This window comes from Danio rerio, chromosome 14, assembly GCF_049306965.1.
Source record: "Danio rerio strain Tuebingen ecotype United States chromosome 14, GRCz12tu, whole genome shotgun sequence".
NCBI classification, from domain to species: Eukaryota; Metazoa; Chordata; class Actinopteri; order Cypriniformes; family Danionidae; genus Danio; species Danio rerio.
In genome coordinates this window covers 19,340,722-19,357,744 of record NC_133189.1, presented here as the reverse complement: position 1 = coordinate 19,357,744, position 17,023 = coordinate 19,340,722, and the positions used below count along the sequence as shown (strand labels likewise).

The 17,023-nt window shown below is 35.6% G+C and overlaps 1 protein-coding gene across 50 annotated transcripts in view; it reads right to left on the bottom strand.

Moving 5' to 3' along the window:
* The window catches only part of limch1b (LIM and calponin homology domains 1b), a 205,298-nt gene that overhangs the window by 37,018 nt on the left and 151,257 nt on the right, over positions 1 to 17,023 (bottom strand). For 18 of the 50 annotated variants that reach the window (XR_012389672.1, XR_012389671.1, XM_009291007.5 and 15 more), the window contains one exon: positions 16 to 51. The exons of the other annotated variants lie outside the window; for them this stretch is intronic. Coding sequence is in view for 16 of the 18 variants with exons in the window: in XM_009291007.5 (XP_009289282.2) it covers positions 16 to 51 (36 nt within the window). In the remaining 2 variants the exon portion in view is untranslated. The remainder of the gene's footprint in view (positions 1 to 15; positions 52 to 17,023) is intronic. 50 annotated transcript variants of the gene reach the window in all.

The window sequence follows — 17,023 nt, the reverse complement described above, 5'->3', positions numbered from 1 at the left end:
GCAAAAGAGACTTACTCTGGATCATCAAACACACTAGATGAACGGCTGAATCTACAACAGGCGAGACAAAAAAGCACAAACACAGTGATTTATAAGGGAACTAATGACCGAAATATTTATTCAAGCTTAGATGATGAAGAAATTGTGAAGAAAAAAAATTTCAATGTCATTTTCTGCAAATCTGACTTTTCCCTCAGAATTTGGAGTTTACAGTTGTAGTAATGGCTTTATATATACACCTTTTTTCTCAGAATGGGCCAAATCAAAGGTTACTGTGGGCCAACTTTGGCCTGTGAGCCCTAGTTTGGGCATTTCCGCTCTAATGAAAGTTTAGTTTCTTGCACTGACAGATCATTTCATTAATCTTTCCTTAATCTCCGTAAACTCATTCTTTAAAAAAGTTACCTACATCACATATAGCCTATTCTTAAACTAAGTGCCCTGAAACTTAAATTTAAAAGATTTAATTACTTAAAAATGACTTTTATTTATCTTGTGTGTTTGAATTTCTCACATGCTTTCTTCAAAAGTTGAAAGTTTTACAGTTATACAAGACAGATAACATAATCATGAAACTTCCTGTCATTTTACTCTTACCACCATGTTATACTGTTGAAGAAGGAAGATGTGATCTTTTAAGACATCTATTGGATACCATAACACCATGTGTTTGACAGATGCCAAAAGATAAAGGTACAAGTGATAAAAGCTCTCTTTCTACAGGTATATTCTTCTTAAAGTTATCTTGGCTTGTTTTATAGGGATCCTACTTCATAAGAAGATCCAAAGAAAAATAATAAAGTCAGTAAGTAAGCTTTTGTCATGCAGTACAGTAAAACACTTTTATTTGGAAAGTATGCATGGTTTTAAACAAGCATGTAATACAAAATGTGGCCATACTTTATTATAATGTAGAGTTCACTTTTAACAAACCATTAATAAGACTTTTAGCTCACTGAATGACTAATTAGCTGCCTATTAATAGTTAATAAGGTAGTAGTTGGGGTTAGATTTAGGGTAGGATTAGGAATGTAGAATAAGTTTGTACTGGGTGACGTAGGAGCGCAGCAGGTAGTGCTGTCGCCTCACAGCAGAAAAGTCACTGGTTCGACCCTCGGCTGGTTCAGTTGGCGTTTCTGTGTGGAGTTTGCATGTTCTCCCTGCGTTTGCGTGGGTTTCCTCTGGGTGCTCTGGTTCCCCCACAGTCCAAAGACATGCGGTACGTGTGAATTGGGTAGGCTAAATTGTCCGTAGTGTATGAGTGTGAATGAGTGTTTATGGATGTTGCCCAGAGATGGGTTGCGGCTTGAAGGGTATCCGCTGCATAAAACATACGCTGGATAAGTTGGCGGTTCATTCCACTGTGGCGACCCCAGATTAATAAAGGGACTAAGCCGGAAAAAAAAATGAATGAATGTATAAATGAATAAGTTTGTACCTTATAAGTGCTTATAAACATGTAATATCTTGATAATAGGCTCATAATAATATCAAAATCAAAAAATGGTTCTGAGATATTGAGCTTTAAAGTTTTGGCATTCCAAATAGCAAAACAATAACAGTTCTATAAATACTCTTAATGTAAATTATCAAAATGGTATTACATTTGAAAAAGGGGGAAAAAACAGGGCAAATGCAGACAAAACCTTTTAATTATATTTCATGTTTAAGGATAAATATTTTTTCTTGTTCAAATTAAGCAAACAAGGCTGTGTTGAATATTTTATAAATAAGTGCAGCTGTTAATTTTATGTTATTAATATGGTAATGTTTATTGAATTTTACCCTTTATATGAACTTCATATATCGAATTATGTCCCATAAATTAAGTATTTGCCCTTCAAGGCTTTAAATCGAATTAAAAGACTTTAAAAGAGACAATGAGCAAATGAGTTTAATTAACACTGAAACATGTTTCACTGACTATAAATACACAAATAAAAATATTTCACATTTAATATATACATTTTTGATAACTGTTTCTTTTTCAACAATGTCAAATTTAACATTTTATCTCAATGTCAAAAAATGCTTCTTAATCATCACATTTCCACACACATCTTTTTAGTTTCAGGTTTCTTTTCAATTTTGTGTAGTGTAAAATTATTTAGTCGACTTTAGTGATTTTAGTTGACTTTAGAGATTTTGTGTTCCTTTTTAATTTTTCCCACTGTCAATGGAGCAATCCAGCGAAATGACAAGGAAAGCTGATCCTGATTGAACCTTTTTTTGTTTTTTTAAATAAAAAGACTTAAAATGTAAACAACTTATTCAAAAACATCACATAATGTAAACAAGTTGTTATTTCATGAGAATATGTGAATAACTCAATTTTGACAAAAATGTCAGCTAGAACCTTATAATTCTAAGGTGACGAAATATAAAATACACATTCACAGAAAGAAGAAGACATCAAATAATACTTAAAATTGCATTGTTCATCTACTGTACCTCCCTTTAAATAGAAATACGTGTCTCACACTTTTGTGAAACCTAAAATATGTTGCTCTGGGTATGTTTCGTTGCACATTTCAGACGACAAAACCACTAAAGGGGTCTGTTTACATTTACTGTTTATTTAATGTACTGTTACTGTTTATTTAATGTTTCAAATACACATTCTTCTTGTACATGACCACAAAATAGCAGGCCTTGTCATACAAATCAGCTAGACCAGCCAATATTGTTTCAAAAGCACAACACTGTACAAGTGAGCTACCGAGCAAACTGACCATACCAGATTAGGTGAGGCAAATATATTCAGTTACAAATCGTATTTATTTGGTGGTGTGCAAAGAACTGCATGAAAATTATTCTTTATTAATGTATAATATATATCTGAAAATACCATTAAAGTGAAAATGAACAAAAGTTGTTGGCATCATACTGCACTAGTGATCTTTTTACCTAAAAACTGCAGTCAAATGTATGTTTAAGTAGGTTTTGGCAGTTACACAAAAATGTAGGCTGAAGCCCTTATTTCCAATAAAACGGTGTTGAATCTACCACTTATCATAAAGTCATAAAGAGTCTTAAAGAAGATGAGAAAGAACAACAAAAAGGTGAATCATCAAAGAGAAAGCCAGCCAACACTCTCAAACCTCATCAGGACTGATGGGCTCAGCTTTTAAAGCACTGAGCTTTGTGTCAGCGAAAGTGTGGCCTGCGGTCTCACCACAAGAAACACACAGACACCAAAAATACAGGCCACCCAAACAACAAGTCAATTATAAAGCCCAAAGTATTCCGTATAAATGTAAATATGAGTCGGGTTTGCTGCAAATCCGTCCAGCAGAAGAGACCAAAGGAAACATAACTAGATCTGAGAGACTCCACAGAAAAAACAAAACAAGAGCTTAAGTTGGACGCAACTCTGTTTATCGAGGGATCATGGTGGAGATAAGCCTTGAGTCTTTATTGTATTATTGTATACCTTTGAAGCGAAAATGCTTCAGTGTATTCTTTCTAGACTCTCTATTAAGCCAGATATCTACAAACACAAATTTTGTAAAAATTGTCAGCCTACGGCACTTGAAAATATTGTTAAAGTTAAATGAAGAATTATTAAAGTTATTCACATGGTTTTTAACATTAAAAACAATAAACATGTGTATTAATGCATTGCGGCTAACTCGCCTTCATCAGGGTTTCAATATACAGACACATATATCAAAGCAACCCACAGAGCATACAGCAATGAAACAGCACTATTGCAGAACAAACAAACACTATCTCTTCTTACTGTCTACCTTATCTATTCACTGACTGGAAAGCTCTCTCTCTCGCTCTCTTTCAGTCAAGCTGTAGTATTATTGCATAGCTGTATGCCTTTTTAGGACAGAAGAACACTTTTATTTCATCTTAACTGGAAATGAAGTCATATTTAAAAAGGTAAAAGTTGATACAGTGAGTGTTTTGAAATAAGAATGAAATAATTAATGGATTGTATTAAGGTTTGTATAATCATTTAAGAATTTTGAAGGAGTTATGTCCAAAGTATACTGTAAAAAGTGATAAGTTAACTTTACTAAAACAATGAGTAAATTAACTAAATGAGCCAAATGAATTCAATTCAAGTTTATTTCTATAGCGCTTTTACAATGTAGATTGTGTCAAAGCAGCTTAACATAAAAATTCTAGTAAATTGAAACTGTGTCAGTCCAGTTTTCAGAGTTCAGTTTAGTTCAGCTCAGTGTGGTTTCATTTCAATGCAAAGTCCAAACACTGAAGAGCAAATCTTCAACAATTGACGAAAGTGAAAATTAACTCAACTAAACAGTTAGAATGAGTTTACTCACTTTTTAAAGTAAAGTAAAGTAAATAATTGATTTTTACAGTGTTGTAATACTTTTATTCATTTTTATGTAAAACTATTACAGCTATTTTGAATATAATGAAATGTCTACAAAATAATGGAACCCAAACTAAAAAGTAAACTTTAAAAAAAATTATTGCTGTCTTAATATTTTAGGTTGAATCAGGTTAACTTTTCTACTCGTCTCAGCTTACATCAGTGGAAATGACAAAAAAAGTGTGTAAATTATTTAAAAAAAACAACTAACTTACTAATATAAGTCAAAAACTACATAAGACATGTCACTTGTATAGTTTTGAATGAGGAAAAGTCTAAGGGTCAATTTGGTGAATGAAGCCCCGACTTCTAATACAGGAGCCAATTAGCAATTGATATAAATGGTCGATTCGCCAGGGGAGAGGCTGAGACCAGATGTGAATTTCTGCAGATTTTGTGTTACTCAAACGTTTAGAAATTAAACTAAAGAGACAGTTGTTTTTTAATTTTAGTGTTGTTCTCGAATAAGAAATTTTATAGTGAGCTTGGCAATCAATTTTGGAGAATTTGATGTTTTCCGATTCAAACAGAATGCCTGAGCATACTGCCCAAGAGGTGTTTCAAAGATTGCCGCTGAGTGAATTGACTTGCCTTAAAGGGACTTTGTATAAGTTGAAGAAACATACAAAACAATTGTTTCACAACTTTTTGTCATATAATTTTTGTATGCAAATATGATACCGATATGAAGGTTTCTACTGTATTCTAGGCACAAAAATCTCAGCCTCATAAGTCACGCCAAGCACAGCCCATGGACCTGTAGCTAAATGAGCATGGAGTGATCTTAACCAGTTCCCAAAAAAGTCTGATGAGATAGAAAAGCTGGGATGTTTACATTGATGACAGTGATAATTAATAGACCTATATTACATGCAGGATTCTTAAAATTCCAGTTTAAATCTCTGGGTGTTTTAATAAAAAGTCCTCTGAGACATTATTTATATAGTGATTAACTTACTGCATAATTGCCGGATAACTTTGTCACGAAGAACATTTATAATACAGTTGAAGTCAGAATTATTAGCCCCCCTTTAAAAAAATTTTTTCTTTTTAAATATTTCCCAAATGATGTTAAACAGATCAAAGAAGTTTTCACAGCATGTCTGATAATATTTTTCCTTCTGGAAAGAGTGGGGCTAATAATTCAGGGGGGCTAATAATTCTGACTTCAACTGTATACTTGACATGAACACTGGATTCTAAAAAGTATGCAATAATTACTGCATAAATGCTTCAACCTGATGTCCCAAAACACGTATATATTTATATTCTCATCACCTTAAGACATACTCGATCTCAATTCCTGGAGGGCTGCAACTCTGCACAGTTTTGCTCCAACCTTAATCAAACACAGCTGATCTAGTAGTTAGTAGTTATGAATGCGTTGATTAGTTGGATCAGCTGTGTTTTATAGGGTTGGCGCAAAATTGTGCAGAGCTGTGACCCTCCAGGAAATGAGTTTGATACTTTTGCCTTAAGAGAAAAACATCGCTCAAAACAGTAAAGTGTATTTTAAATTGTAGATACTCACAAATACAACCCAAAAAATAGCTTTCAGAGAACAAAGAAAACATTCACTTTGTGATCTCAGTCTGCATGATCATTAGGTAGAAATGAGTCACTAAAATAATGGATGAATCTCAGAACAAAGTCGACATACAGTGCATGTCGTACTGATTTTCTTACATCTTTTGATGACAGATTGATGTGTCGTTGTTGTAAACTTTTAAAGATGTTCATTAATGAATGATGCACGGTTGTCATTTCCACACCCCTAAACAAGATGCAGCACAAAACAAAATGTGATTGATTGGTTATTCTCTCAGTCAAATAGCATTATGGGTCCTTGGCTCCTTGACCAGTAAAAGTAGGGCTGAGCGATATGGCAAAAATACATTCTCGATTAATTGTTTCCCATATTGAACAATAACTATATACAGTATATATTTCAATATCAGTTGTTGATGCTTGCATATTTAAAACAGTACCCCAACTGACTGAAGTCACAAAAATTAGAGGGTGCATTTTAATAGCATAACCTATTTTCGGTGGCTGATTATTTTTGACAACAGAAAATTCTCCAAAAACAACACCTTTTTAGATTCCCATTGTTGCATATTTCTGCTGTGTGATTGGCTCCTAGATTCAGTAAAAAAGTCCAGAGCTTATCATTGTCATTAACAGAAATTGAATTGATATAATATTGTTTATTCAGCCCTAATTCAAAATGGCCAATGTTTCCAGAACTTTAGCTGTCAGTATGAGGTCTGGCTATATGCAAGACTAGCCACACAATAACTTCATGAGTTTAAAGAGTCAAAAACAAAGCATGGGAGAAATGTTAAAACAAGTCACCGCTTGCATTTTTGGCTTGTCTGTTAACTAATATCTCCCTTAGGCCAAAATATATCATTTAACAGGGGCATGCATTTCTTATGTTTACTTTTTATGTCACATTCAAGTAAAAAAAAAAAAAAAAAAAACAGGAGAAAGCTGTAATTCTCAACAGGACGTTCAACACAATCAGTGAATTTCCTGTCTGCTCGCTCTTAACACTGTGTTTTTCAGTTCAAGGAGGAGAAGTCATCTTTTGAGACAGCTTGGATGTCATAACACCATTTGTTTACAAGATGCCAAAAGATTAGGTTGCAAGTGATAATGATAGTGTTCTTCTTTAAGCTATCCTGGAGCAGTTTTTAGTAGCAAGAACACCACTTTAAAAGAAACTCCAAAGAAAAATGATCAAATTCTTGCTTTTAGCATAGAAGGTACAATAATGTCCAAAAGACTGAGCTCAGTATGCTTTTCATTTTCTTTTCATTTGTTTTCTTTAATTAAATTAAATGCAGTTTCTCAATGAATCTTGGAATATAATGCATCACAGTTTTCAAAAATATTAATCTGATGATAATAATAAGTAATGCTTCTTCTGCAACACATTTGCATATTAGATGATTTCTTGAACACACAAACCATATTTTAATTTACAATTCATAATTTTGACAATTAAAAATACAGCCTTTATGAGTGAACTATATCTTTCAAAAACATTTACATGGTGCAAAAGCATTAAGGGTATGTTCAAATCCAATTTTGCTATTTTAAGGATATAAAATATATCGCCCTGGCCCATGGTCTAACAGGGTTGTGCTTATTATCTTAATGAGTTATGAGCTTAACATGCATTAAACCAATCAGAGTCTCATCTCCTATTCCCTTTAAAAGAGAAAATTTTGCTATTTACATGGCAGACTTTGTAAGTGGAAAAACTGAACCCTTCCTAGTGAGAAAACAGTTAAACAGACCATCCACTGCACGAGGATAAAGAACGAGCCTCCTCCATTCGGCTTCTTTACATTCTCCTTTACTTTAGGGGGAAAGGAAATGGTGGAAACTCACTCAACTAAAGACATCTATCAGCCTACATATTTTTTATTTAGTTTGTTAAGCGTAAAGATTTGTTTTAAAACTATTTCTAAATTCAGTTCTAATTTCCAGCAATCGAATAAATTAGAAATAATAATGAAGTGTGCTGAAAATACTGAGTTATAGGCTAACCAAACACATGTCCTATTCTAATAGGCCATATGGTGCAAAACCCGACAAATCTAAACTAGTTTTTTATCAACTGGGAAACACCCATACACTTCCATTCACACACATACACTACGGACAATTTAGGTTACCCAATTCATCTATATCGCATGTCTTTGGACTTGTGGGGGAAACCGGAGCACCCAGAGGAAACCCACGCCAACATGGGGAGAGCATGCAAACTCCACACAGAAATGCCAACTGGCCCTGCCAGGCTTGAACCAGCGACCTTCTTGCTGTGAGGCGAGAGTGCTACCCACTGCGGCACTGTGCTGCCCACAACTATATATTATACAGTGTATTATAAACAATATTTGACTAACAAGTCATAAAGCAACTATTTGGAATCAACTATTTGTTTTCAATTATTCATGCTTTATTAATCTTTTTATTTGTTTCTGTGTAACCTTAATTGTATGTTTAGTGTAGAAAAAAGAGCATAATTTAGGATATAACAATATTGTGTTAAAAACCATGCATTACAGTATGTATCGTTCACTGTGTTGTTTTAAAAATAAAAAAAATCAGTCCTGTGTGGAATGCTGTCATATAAGTACCAAGCAAGTTATGGAACAATTCTTTAAAAAAAATACAGTAATATCACTAATATCAACAAAAACGTCTCTAATATTTAGTTGGTGTTTCGGTCAGACCAATCACGATGCTCAGATAAAGGGTGATGAATCTACTGTACGTTAAATTTCTATTCATACTGTAGTACAATGAGTTAGCTTACAACTCAAGACTGTTTCCCTAACTGCAGTAGCTTTGTGGCTTATCCATCCTTAAACCCACACTGGTTCAACAGTGTGGAACTGTCAATAATGGTCATGTATGTGAAATCAGCTCTGCTAATAAATTCACTTGACACTGAACTGATGTCAGACCACTTGAAATTAATAAACATGGCATTACTTTGCATACATGTGAGAAGTTCTTTTTCCAAACATATATTTTTATTGGATTTTTTAGGTACAGTGGGTAAAATAAGTGAACACGTCATGATGTTCCCTTGTAAATACAGTTGAATTCAAAATAAATAGCCCTCAAGTGAATTAATACCTGAGTGTACTGTACTGTATATTAATGAACAGTCAACACCTCTTTCTTCTGGTGTTATCTTGTTCTCCTGTAGCTACATGTACTAACTTAGTCCTGTCAGTGCCAAGCTCAGTTCAGCCCAGTTCACGGCTGAACACAGGAAACCTGCACATTCCCCGTCTTCCTCTGGGTGGGTCGCTGTTCCTTGTGTGCCTGTCAGAGACTATTTTCATAAACACAATGGGAAAGTACTCAGAACAACATTTAGAGCAGTTCCTCCATGTGTTTGTGTTGATGTATGGGAAGAGTATATGTCTAATGCTCAGCATACAATGGACATTGTGAACATAATGCTGTCTTTCTTGGATTTATAAAAGGTATAATCGCTAGGATAATAAATTATAAATATTTCGGATAATAATTGTCAAATTCTAATTCCAGGCATAACAGTTTATTCTAGAGTGAATTAAGGCCTGATTTGTGTAAAGATTAGGGTGAAACAAATATTTAGTATCTGCTCACTGGAGCTTACAATGAGTGCTAGTCAGCTCTAGCAATAAATGCTAGTCTGCTTTATCACTTTAAACTAATATTATGTATTTTTTATTATAAATTAATATAACTAATATTTCACTTATGATACAAATGCATTTATTAAACCATTTTTGTATAGTTTAAATAGTATTAATTTCAGGATATCATTCTAAACCTGGTTGCATTTTTAGTTTTCCTTAACTTTAAAATTTCTAATTTAAATATATAATATTCATTCATTCATTTTCTTTTCGGCTTAGTCCCTTTATAAATCCGGGGTCGCTGCAGCAAAATGAACCGCCAACTTATCCAGGTTATCCCCGTTTTTACGCACCGGATGCCCTTCCAGCTGCAACCCATCTCAGGACAAAAATATATAATTTAAATAATATAATAAATACTGTAATACTTAATCTTAAAAAAGCAGATCTTACTTATAGATCGGTTACAGAATTACACTGGCACACAGGGATAAGCACAAAGAATGTTTAAATCATACCTGTCTGATCAATGCCATTTTGTTCATTTGGATAAGGAGTTATCTACACTCAGAAAAATGATATGTTGGCTTTAATTAACTTTTTTATGTCAACAGGTTCCACGTAACCGAGTTAAGTTACCTTAAAGAAAGAATATTCATTTGAGTGAACTTAAGTTAATTACATAAAGGTAATGCAATGTTGTTTAGTTCAATCAACACAACATTCATAATTTAGCTTTAATTTATTTACACTGTTAAAAAAATCCGTTAAATTTACCGAAAAATACCGGCAGTGGTTGCCAGGAATTTTCTGTAAAAATATGGAAGTTTTATAGGACTTTTTAAATTTACAGAAAAAAAACGTATTTCCTCAACTGATACAATGCTCAGTTCACAAAAACCTAGTTTAACTCACAAAAACGTAAATTCATTCAATGCACTGTGTTCATGTGTGTACAAATAGCAAACAGATTTTCACTGCAATAGTAACTACACAGTTACCTTTAAACAAAAGAAGATGCAGCACAACATCAGCTTTACTTAGTTCATCTTAGACTTGCACACAGATGCTACTATCCTCCACAATAAGTTAACAAAAGTAGAGAATGCCAAAAGGATCTGTCTTTAGTTTTCAACAGATATGCTATCCCTTGAAAATGTTATACAGAAAACATGTGGGGTTTTAATATTATTGTGCTGCTGATACACCGCTATAAATGTCCTCAAAACTAGATGAAATGTCTAAATTAACAGAGCATTTCAAATAATGCATGACCATACAATTGGATTCTAAATGGATATACCATTACTTCATGCTCCATAGCCAAAGATCTAGCAATTGTCAGCACCTAGAGCTTAGTTCACCTCAAGAGCTCAAGGACCTTTCCCTTTTACATTCCCCTCTCTCATATCGCTTCCTGTCTAATCACTGTCCTGTCATAATAAAGGCAAAAAAAAAAAAAAAAAAAACTTAACGAAAACTTCCTTCTTCTACCTTATTTTGGCAAACTACAGAACACATTATCTTATATTGTTATCACAATGACACAATGTAATCACCTATTTCATCACGTTCATTTCTGCTTAGTTTTTTGCCATTTATTACCAGCATGACTGTTCTAGAACTATACAATTCTGCAACAATGGCATACATAGCTACTTCTGTGTCCTATTTACACTTAACGTGAGCCAGATTTACTAATTTATTGTAGAAAGATATTGTACTTGGTTGTTTTTCTAGCTTTCAGTTTTGTGGTTTGTCCATATTTTACACATCTTTTTTTGTAAGTTTACAGAAGTACACATGGTAGTTTTAAAAGTTGACACATAAGTACACAGCCACAGCAGCAAATCTGATGCCTGATAGTGCAGCCCTGTAACTGCATTGCAAGGCTCATTTAAATACTCTCCTAAATACTCTGCATCACTAAATCCCACTTTGCCAGTGCCCCAATCAAAACTGGTAAAGAGGGAAGGCAATGTAGTTTAATCAAAAACAAACCCGTCCGCCTCACAGACAAAAGATAGCCTAATTCTATTTTTGTGTGTTGAATTGTCATATGTATTTAATATTTATAGAAAAGATTTCTTAGAAGACTTTAGCATATCACTTCTGTTATTTATTTAAAATAATACTTGTATAATATTAATACTTTTAATAATATTAATAATAATTTTATTTATTGATATTATTCAGTATAGTTATTTATATTAGGGTAAACTAAATTAGTTTGATGGGGGTCTGTGCCCCAGTAGAGCTTTACATTAGAGATCTGCGCAGGACTAAATTTTGAATCCCGCTCCCGCCCGCACCTGCCAGGTTTTAGCCCGAACCCGACCGCTCCCGCTTATATTAAAAATTTATTGTCCCGCTGCCCGAGCTGCCAAGCTGTCTGTATAAACACACACACACAGCACCAAGCACACACACACAGACAAATCTCTCTCTCTCATACGCGCGCGCACACTAACACACACACAAGCACCAAGCAGACACGCAGGCGTTTGCTGTTATATCAACTCAAAGGCTTGTAATACCATGTATCAAGTACCAATGTAATACCAAAAGGTTTTATATAAAGGTATATAAATACTGAGTCGCGCCAGCTCCGGGCCGCAGCGCACATCACTCTCGGGCTCGCTTACGGCCGCCGCATCTGGCCCGATTGATTCGGGCCGGAATCGGGCAGTGAGTCCACAAGCATCCGGAGTCCGGCAGCCGGAGCCGGATTCTCTGGCAGGCGAGAATCTAGCTGGAACTGACCCGAGTGTATTTTGCTATCTGGGAAAGCTCTCTCTCTCTCTCTCTACATACACACACACAAACACACAAGCACCAAGCACACACACAGGCAAAGCTCGCTCTCGCTCGCTCTCTCTCTCTCTCTCTCTCTCTCTCTCTCTCTCTCTCTCTCTCTCTCATTCGCATAGCAATATCCACGATATTGCTAGACAGCCCGCTCCCGTCCCAAATTAAACCCGTTACCGACCGCTCCCGCGATTTATTCGGAAATTTATTCCCGCGCCGCAGAAATCTGGTCGGGTCCTGCGGCGCCCGCGGGACAGCCGCGGGAATGCAGACCTCTACTTTACATCTAGCAACACCCCTACTCCCATTCATTTTGTGTCTGAAAGCGAAATTGCTTATGTAGCTGCAAAATCACTGATCATGTCCTTTCAACTCCAATGTTTCATAGCATTTCTTGAGTAAATCCAGCCAATAGATTTTTAATACCAAGCAAGAAAATGCATTGGCACAAGCTGACATCAACAAACTAGTTGTAAAGAAAACTGGCTATAGACATCTAGTGTCGGCTGTGTCACGTTCTTTCTGGACCAAAAAGCTGCACGTAAACACACACAAACGGATGACAACCAACTGAAGTGAGAACATATGTTCTGCACCTGCATGTATCTTTTCATACCTGCAAGAGGCAGCATCTTTATAATCAGTCCACTATGAGAATCCAGAACTAGCCTCACACACAAAAGATTCTCAAATTCAAATTCTAGTTTTTATGTGTGTTGATTTATCATATGTAATTAATATTTATAGAAAAAATTTCTTAAAGGATTTTAGCATATCACCTGTGTTATTTACTTAGAGTAATACTTGTCAAATATTAATACTTTTGATGATATTAATAATAATAATAATTTTATCGATTTATATTATCCAGTATAGCTATTTATACTGGGGTAAAAATAAATGTGTTTTATGGGGGCCTGTGCCCCAGTAGAGCATTATGTCTAGCAGCACCCTACTTTCCTCCCATTCATTTTGTGTCTGAAAGCAAAATTGCTTTTATAGCTGCAAAACCACTGATCAAGTATTTTCAACGCTAATGTTTTAGGGTGCTTTCACACCTACACTTTTGTTTCAGAACCTATCTCGTTTGCCCAGTTAGCGCAGTTCGTTTGGCATATGTGAACAGGGCAAACGCGCTCTGTTCCGTGCCAAAGAAATTGCTCCGAGACCACCTGAGTGAGGTGGTCTCGGCTTGATTGAAACGAACCCTGGTCGGTTCGATTGCAGTGAGAAAGCGATCTGATCCGAGCGCGGTTATGTCACAGTGTTTTATGGATATGTAATAGGCTTACGGCTATATGAAGAGAGAATTATGAGTATGGCGGGAAGTTTCGCGAGTCTCCGGTAGCCCGCAAACGAGTGATGATCTCCCGGTAATCTCGTGTCTCCCTCCCGGTCCTCAAATAGGCATCGTCGCGCACCCTTCTCACCCCTCCCCACCGCGTCTCTCCTCAGACACGTCGCGCGCGCACTCCCTGTCAATCACCACCAAACCACCACCTCTCCTGACAGCTTAGCGGGACGCTGCAAAATAAACCCTGACACTCTGACCAATGTGAGTAGAGTTTACTCTCACGTGACTTGTTTTAGCTCTTTGTTCCGATTAGAAACTTTGCAGTGTAAAAGCGAACCGCTTCAAGAGCAAAGAGCAACAATGTAACAATTGTAATCTCTGTTTCGGAACAACTGAATCGATTCACAGGTGTGAAAGCACCCTTACTGCGCTTGTTGAGTGCATGTGATTATGTATCATTTCATACCTGCAGGTGGCAGCATCTTTATAATCGGTCCACAAAGAGAACCCAGAACTAGTGCTGCACACATACAAGCTTTAAATGCAGCAATCACATAACATTTTCACAGTAATTATCCTCAACACAAAAGGGTTTGCTAGTCAAATCTGATAATCTATTTGCAAAATAATTAGGAAATTTGACAAAATGTGAGCCAGATTCTTTATGTTCCCTCTTGAACACAAGTGCAACAGCCAACCTGAGCACTTACTTTAACTCATAGCAATTCTTCATGTTGACTTGAACAAACTTCCTCCAATGTAGGCGTGATGAGAAGCAATTTGTGAAACACACCAAACAAACTAAGCTGACAGACGCCTAGTGATGTGCAATAGCTGATTGTTGGCTTGGTTAAATGTCAGTTTTTTCAGGTGAATAAATTTATCCCTTGACTCTACTTGACCCAATGTTTTTATAAAGCTCATTTATCTTTACCGCACAATTGGTATTTTAACACTGCAACAAGACCTCATTTTTCAGCTAAAAAAGCCAGAAGATCATCTGCTGAAGCGTTTTACAAAACAATCTCAAACACAGTAGAGACCACCCTGTCTCAGCCTGCCATGTAAATCAGAGCTACCAGATCCAAAGGCTTTCCTTGGAGTACCATTGAAGCTCATTCATGTTGACCTAAATCAAGCCCAAACACTATAAGCAGCAGACGCATGGTGTGGGACTGAAACCCAAACTTGTCAGGCTCTTGGACTACCTGACAGTCAGAGGTGAGCAATCGTGCCAAAAAAGGCCCTTCAGCGCTCAGGCTTTCCTAGAAAAGCTTTCAACCTCCCCAGAAAGCAAGCTCCAAATATACGAGCAAAAGAACATAAATAAAGTATTTTCTTCCTCAGATCTTCAGTGAACATTCCAAAAATTATACAAAAGAACAAACTCATGTTTTGGTGGCCAAGAACACTTCTGAAAGGGTTCAAACGAAAAGAAGCAACATTAATTGTAAAACAGTCAAGACAATATGATCCCACCAGAACAGTACAACATCTATTTTTATTTTTGACTTGGAGACAACGTGAAATGGGATTCCAAGCCTGTTTGAATTGCATGGATGGAGTTTTTAGGATACACAATTATTTAAAAAATAGACTACACTGGATTTTATCTACTTGGATACAACTAACATTTAACTGTTCAACATTTTAAAAGAAGCAAGTTAAGATAAAAAAGGACAATTTGTCAGTCTTCAAAGTTGATTTTTCTATTCAATCTTTCCAGCATTAACTAGTATTTTACATAGAACATGTTTATTTAACAAACTTAATAAATAAAACCAATGCTGTTGCTATATGTGAATAATAATTTTTGCTGCACCAGAAAAATATCACTAAAGTGCAGTCAGTTTCTTTTAATGTTCAAGATGTTTTAGCCCAAACTAATGGTTTTGTGCCACACTCAAAAAGTTTTTGTTTTTTTTGCTCGTTCAAACTAAAATGAATGCAAACAAGTTAAATGAATCAATTTGTGTTGGGACAACATGAATGAATTGTGTGGAACCCTGCATTTTTTACAGTGCAACGTGTTGTCACTGGGGAAACCAGCTGACAGTGCACATCCGATGTTTTGTACAGAATATATAACCTTTTTGTGTCCATTTACTCTATATAATTAATATACAATCAGTATCTGCCTTTTTCATATTATTGCTAATAGTGAGCTTTAAAGTAATCCAATACTGGCCAATAAATATCAGTGGCCCACACATTGGTGTACCCCTGATTAAAAGAATAGTAAAGTAGTCAGAATGCTACTTTAAAAGCAAATCATTTGTGGTCAAACTGCATTTTTTCTTGTGTGATACTTGAATATATCACATAAATTTAAAATCAATAAGGCATTTCTGCCTCCCTAACTTGATTTATCGCCTATTTGTAACTCAATTCTAAATGGTTTCATCCCATATTACACAGCAAATTCATCTGAGTTAAATTCTCGGTGTTGAAGCATTTCAGAGTAAAGTGTTGACGTTAAAGAGTTAGATTTTCATAAATGAATATAATAAGAGTTAAAATTGATTTTATTCAGTGCGAAATCAAGGAGTTATCTTTTCAACACTTGGTGGTGTTATTTCCAACATCCGGGAATTCATGCAGCCCCAGTCACTGAAGAATTTTCCAGACGCCATTTTCCATCTGAGGTTTAGAACAGCAACTGGTGAGTCAAACTACCTAAATGTTGGTATTTTACTGACTTTCTTTAAGGAAATACAGTTGTAAACATATTGTTAAGTTAATAACTTTAGAATGGAGTGACAATTTTAAACTTCTGCGGTTCATTCATGGTCGTTTGTGTATCTAGCTTAACTGCATTACTATTCACTTCTTTTCAAGAATGTTTTTATATGCTCACGCATACATAGTGCATAAAAACATCAAATGTACACGTTTCTGTCACGCTTAATGCCATTTTGTGCGTTGTTACCTATCTGTAAAATAAAATCGACACTTCTCCTTTAATTCGAAGCAAACTAGCGAGGGAATCCCCGGAGCAGCCTAGCCTACTCTGCCCGGATGCTAACGGCAACAGGACGGTTTCCATACGCTCTGGAGAGTTTCTAAAACATATCTGGTGAGTAAATGAACATATGCTTACTTGTAAAAGGCTTCCCGACTAAAACATATGATTTTTTTGTTATTCGTGTACGTTAATTTAGTTATTTTAAACACCGCGGCCTTTTTAAACTGGTTCATTCGTGGCCGTCCATATACCGTTAGTCCATAGACTCGCGTGATAACGTACGCTTGAATTATATTAAGTGTTGACAGCCATTAAAGTCGGAATGTTAACATTAATGTCTTTAATTGACCGCGTTTGCACTTTCTCAGACATTTAAGGTTACAGAAGTCTCCCGGAAGTTGCGGGACTAACGTTAACCTTATCCCGCAAATGCACAGAGACTCCCAGATGCCCAA